Here is a 5011-nt window from a genome sequence, read left to right as displayed (position 1 = left end):
AGTACAATCAGCATTGCACACTAATATTGCTAAATGATCCAACAACCAGTATCACATCGGTTCATCACCATCAGATGGAAGCCTAAAAGACCTCTGGAATTTTTGCCAAACACCCCTACCCACCCGAAAACATCCCTCCACCCGAAACAGTACCCACCCGAAATACCCACCCGAAACACCCTTCCTTTGTAGCAGATGAAGGGGTGGAAATACAGATCACCACACACGTGTATGAAGCACAACCATATAACCGGCGGTGGCTGTCACAATGGCGTTGAAGCTGATACAGCGGTGGTGGAGCAGTGGTGGCGGATGGTTCTCTCTCTGGATTGTATGATGTGGATTTGGGGTACCGATCTGGTCTTGAAACTCCCGAACCTCTATTTTTGTCGTGTTACCACCGGAATCCGGCTGGAGAGGGGGGTCGAGAGTCGTCGGTCTTGTTCCTAGAGAGAAGTTTATGGGGGCGGTGATGGGTGGTTGTGTTGGTTTTGATGGGAAAGAAAAAAACCAGGGTGACACATGTATTAGATGATGATGAAGCTTACTTGTACACCCAAGTACAAAATATATTTGCACAACAAAGAGTCAAATTTTTTTGTAAACCACCCAAAGCCAAATGTACAAGTGGTGATGCATCAAAAAGTTGCTTCTTTATAAGGGTATAATGTTCATTAATGTAAGTTAAATTGGTATAATAGTATGTGTGTGTATATCTCAACAAAAAGTCAAAAGTATATTATCTGATTTGAAAGAAAAAACAAGTATATTATCTAATTTAGTAAGTGATATATATAGCTTAATAACAATTATTAATAGTATTTAAAATATAAAATTCAAAAATTAAAAAATATTCCATACATGGCTTAATAATATCTTTTTCTGATTATTTTTAATTATCATCTAATAAGTTGTATACCAATGGACAATGGTATGGTAGTGTATTAGTAAATACAAAATGTTTAAACAACTTAGTTTCAAAGAGGAAAGTATTAAAAAAAATTCTCATTAAAAAAATCTAATAGGTTGTATAAGGGGGTAGGGGTGGTAATCACTTGTATAAATTTCATCATTCACAACATTCAATCAAGTTTTGTCATGTCATCAACCATTATTCCATCACTCACAACCTTTTTTTTAGTGGAAATGTCTATCACTCACCACCACACCCAGGGGCGGACCCAAGCCCACTTCAAGGTGGGCGGGCGCACCCCCGGGAAAAAAAAATTAGTGTTAAATTCCGTCGAAAATCCCGTCCGCACCCCTTGGAATTTTTCGTCCGCACCCCTTGGATTTTTCGACCGCACCCTTGAACGCACCCCTTAGGTAAAAAGTGTTATCAATTTATATTTTAATTTTTTGGTAAACTCTTATTTAAAAAAAATACTACCTAAATTATATAACTTTTAATACCTAACTAAACCCAAATACTCATACATTTACCCCCTTATAATTCCTAACTAGCTAGCCCACTAAGTCTTAGCCCATTAACCAAATCCAACAATATTTCAAACTATAATAAAATAATTAAAGCCCAAAACCTTGAGAAATTCTTTCCCGCTCTCTCCCTCTCTTGCGTCCATGCACTGCCAACGAACAACATCACCCAGCGACAACAGTCCAGCAGCCGGTGACCACCGTAATCAGCCACCATACCACCGTCGTTTGACACTAAATCTAACCGGAATCCGAACATGGGTAAGTTTCTTTGTATTTTGATGATTTTGGTTGATATTATAGGAAAAAAAAAAGGTAATAAAGTTGTTAAATAGGTTTCAAATTTTGTGTGTTTTGACGTTGTTTATGGTTTTTTAGATGATTTTTAGGGTGATTATGTTGTTTATATATTTTTAGGGTGATTACAACTATCGTTATGATTTCTAGGCTTGAATAGTTGAAAATTAAAATTGAAACATTATGTTATGGAGCGATGAACTTATGTTATATAGAGAAAGAATTGTTTAAAAATTTAGTTTTAAGTGATGTTTTGGATAGATTTCAAAAAATGAAAACGCGTAGGGCGTCGACGTTTTAATTATGTTTGTAACAAAGTTTACATGTTTTTTATTATTATATAAATTTAGTTTGATGTTCGTTTGTTTTACATGACCCGACCCGACCCGATACGAACCGATTTTTTTACTCATATAACTAGGGGCCTAAAATTTTTAAAAATGTTCCGCACCCCCATGAAAAAATTTCCTGAGTCCGCCACTGACCACACCCAACAATTTCCACACAACCAACAATTTCTCTCATTACCCAATACCCATCACACGTCAAAAATAGCACGCGCTATAAAAATTGGAGCATGAAAAATTGAGGTGACGGTGGTGTTTTGTAATTTTCCACGCGTGGTATAATTTCATCACGGGGATTTTCCCCACCCCGGGTCTCCTAAGCGTTTAGAAATTTATATGCATCACGATGACGTATTCTTAAAAATAAATGGAATAAATTGATTGGAATGTTGAAATTTGAATAAAAGATAACATATAATAATATAATGACTGACCTCTTTTGTAACTTTGTCGGTCACCTTTTTCAACTCCAAACAAAATATGACATGTTACTTCGACCGTACGTTAATTACTTTACACATAAAAAGAAAATGCATGCATATAATATCAGATTTGGATCTAAGATTATATCAAATATAGATGCATTTAGTTTTGATGTTAAAGATAAAATTCATTCTCATTTTTAGGAAATTTAAGAATTGTAAATTTGACAAAAGATTAGCATTTCATTATGTTTTTATAGACCTATTAAAAAGGTTACATGTTTCTCTGTATAAATCATATACGAATTGACCACATAAATTTCTTTTGGATGTCCCAAAAGCGATTTTTACAGCGTCATTATTATAAAAAAATTATTAAAAAAACGTGAATTTCGTAGACAGATAACGTAATTTTCGCAAAAAAAATAAAAATGAGTTCTTCGTTATATAGAAATATGTTAACTTATGATTGAATAATTTTTATAGAAACTAGAAAGCCAATTTGTTTAAACTTAAATTAACTCATACACTCGTTAAAACTACCCCTAAATTTACACAAATGCCTACCGTAAAAGTAAGACTGAACATCAATCCTTTGAGTAAGATAAACCTATACTATAGTCTTTGTTACCGTTGAGCTACAAGCACTTTGTTTCATTAAACTACTAAAAGATCATTATTTCAAAATTTGGTTACACTTATTTGGTCACGACAGCCATTTACCGGACCATATATCAATAGTGATAAACCAGTCTTGATTTATGAGGCACTTGCATCTGGTAGTACCCTGACGATCCGTTAAGGCGACCGCCACTATGATCATAAAAACTACCCTCGTTCTCGTTCTGGTTCTCATTCTCCTTCTCCTCCCCTATCCGCCCTACAACCGCAGTCTTGTCCCCTTCCATATCTCGAAACTTTTGCAAATAAACCTTCAACGACTCCACATAATCCTCAAACCCTAAAGTCGTCATTGCCCATAGCAAATCATCACCGTTGATCGTCTTCCTCTTCTCTCTTTGACACTTATCCGACGCTTCGCCCGTGATGAAGCTAACAAACTCGGACACACACTCCTGCACCGTCTCCTTGGCCTCTTTTGATATCTTCCCGTTGGCAGGAACCGCTTTCTTCATGATCCGGCTCACGTTCGCTATCGGGAGAAACCTATCTTGCTCCCGAAGCAGCACGGATTCGTTATCCGAATCCGCCATTAAAATGTTGTTCATAAATTGAACAAAAATAGTTGGAAAATGGTTGAGGTTTGAGTTGAGTTTGTGTGGGATGAAAGGGTTATATATTACTATAAGAATTAAGAAGAGGGCTTATTGGTATTGCCACGTGGATATGTTATGGCTGTTGTTAGTGGGAGAGTCAACTTCAGGTGATTTGGTGGTGGTGGAATGTGGACCGTAGATGAGGAGGCATCACATGAACATGTTTTGATTGTGGAAGACTAATAAAATCTTACCCATGATTACGTGGATCTATTGACCATACATATGGGGAGTTGGTGACTAGACATATATTCTCGATTGCTTAATTTAATTGGTGGGTTTGCTCTTTTATACCTTAATAAATAAATATAAATAAAATATAGGATTTAATCTTCCATAAAATAACGGGAGACTATGTATGGTTATATTAACGAATATAGGGAAAATGTCACAGAATATTAATCAAGTTTTAAAAGTGTTTTAATTAGGTTATACTAATCACTACATATTCTAAGTACGAGGGTTATTATGTAATTAGTTAATAGTTAGTTTAGGTTTACATTTAAGGAAGTTATGAAGTACGGGGACTAGATGCGGCAATTCAAAAGTAGATAACCAACTCCCTAAAGGGAATCGATATGTCTCCAAGAGACATACCTATCGATCGACGACATCAAGCAAAACAGCAAGGCATGCACCTCTTCAATTTCAATCTCATCCACAAGATCAAGAGACGCAGCCTTTCGCGAAGAGACACGTCTGTTCATTCGAACCTATTGGATTAGTATAAATAAGGCTTTAGATTTCAATTGTAAAATAATCACATGTATTCAAAATTCCCAGTTTAAATATTCAAGTTCGATTCATGTTCTAGAGATCAACGATCAATTGGGGCCAACAATTGGTATTAGAGCATCAGGCTCTAGGCGTAGGAATCGTAAGGCAAGGAATCAGTGGATCATTCGAGATCAGGTTTCATTATTCTAATTTCAATTAGAAAGTTTTCAATTTTTCGGTTCAGGAGTCGAACCAGGTTATGTTCGAAATCTAGGTTTTTTGATTTCGGGGTTATAATGCGAATTAGATAGTCAGGAATTTGGTATTACGCGATTTGTTATTCGTGGGTTAAAGATTTGAAAGTTTATTGAATTCAAGAGAATTGAATTTTACTGGTACAGTTGGTTCGTATTGGTGGTCAGGAAATTATAAGAAACAAGAAAGTAAGGTTGTTTGTTTGCAAATTTTGTGAAAGTCAAAATCGTTCGGAAACATGTTTGATACACCGAGCGGT

The 5011-nt window shown here is 35.8% G+C and overlaps 1 protein-coding gene across 1 annotated transcript; it reads right to left on the bottom strand.

The window, feature by feature from the left end:
* Positions 1-3017: 3017 nt before the first annotated feature.
* On the bottom strand, positions 3018-3766 carry LOC110942274 (nuclear transcription factor Y subunit B-3). The gene has a single exon (XM_022184011.2). The coding sequence runs from the start codon at positions 3730-3732 to the stop codon at positions 3238-3240; it is 495 nt and encodes a 164-aa protein (XP_022039703.1). The 5' UTR covers positions 3733-3766; the 3' UTR covers positions 3018-3237.
* Positions 3767-5011: the final 1245 nt, after the last annotated feature.

This window comes from Helianthus annuus, chromosome 11, assembly GCF_002127325.2.
Source record: "Helianthus annuus cultivar XRQ/B chromosome 11, HanXRQr2.0-SUNRISE, whole genome shotgun sequence".
In the NCBI taxonomy this organism is placed as follows: Eukaryota; Viridiplantae; Streptophyta; class Magnoliopsida; order Asterales; family Asteraceae; genus Helianthus; species Helianthus annuus.
This window is presented reverse-complemented; position numbering and strand designations above follow the sequence as displayed.

Coding starts and splice junctions, on each gene's coding strand:
- LOC110942274 (XM_022184011.2), bottom strand. CDS start 3,732: ATGAACAACATTTTAATGGCGGATTCGGATAACGAATCCGTGCTGCTT.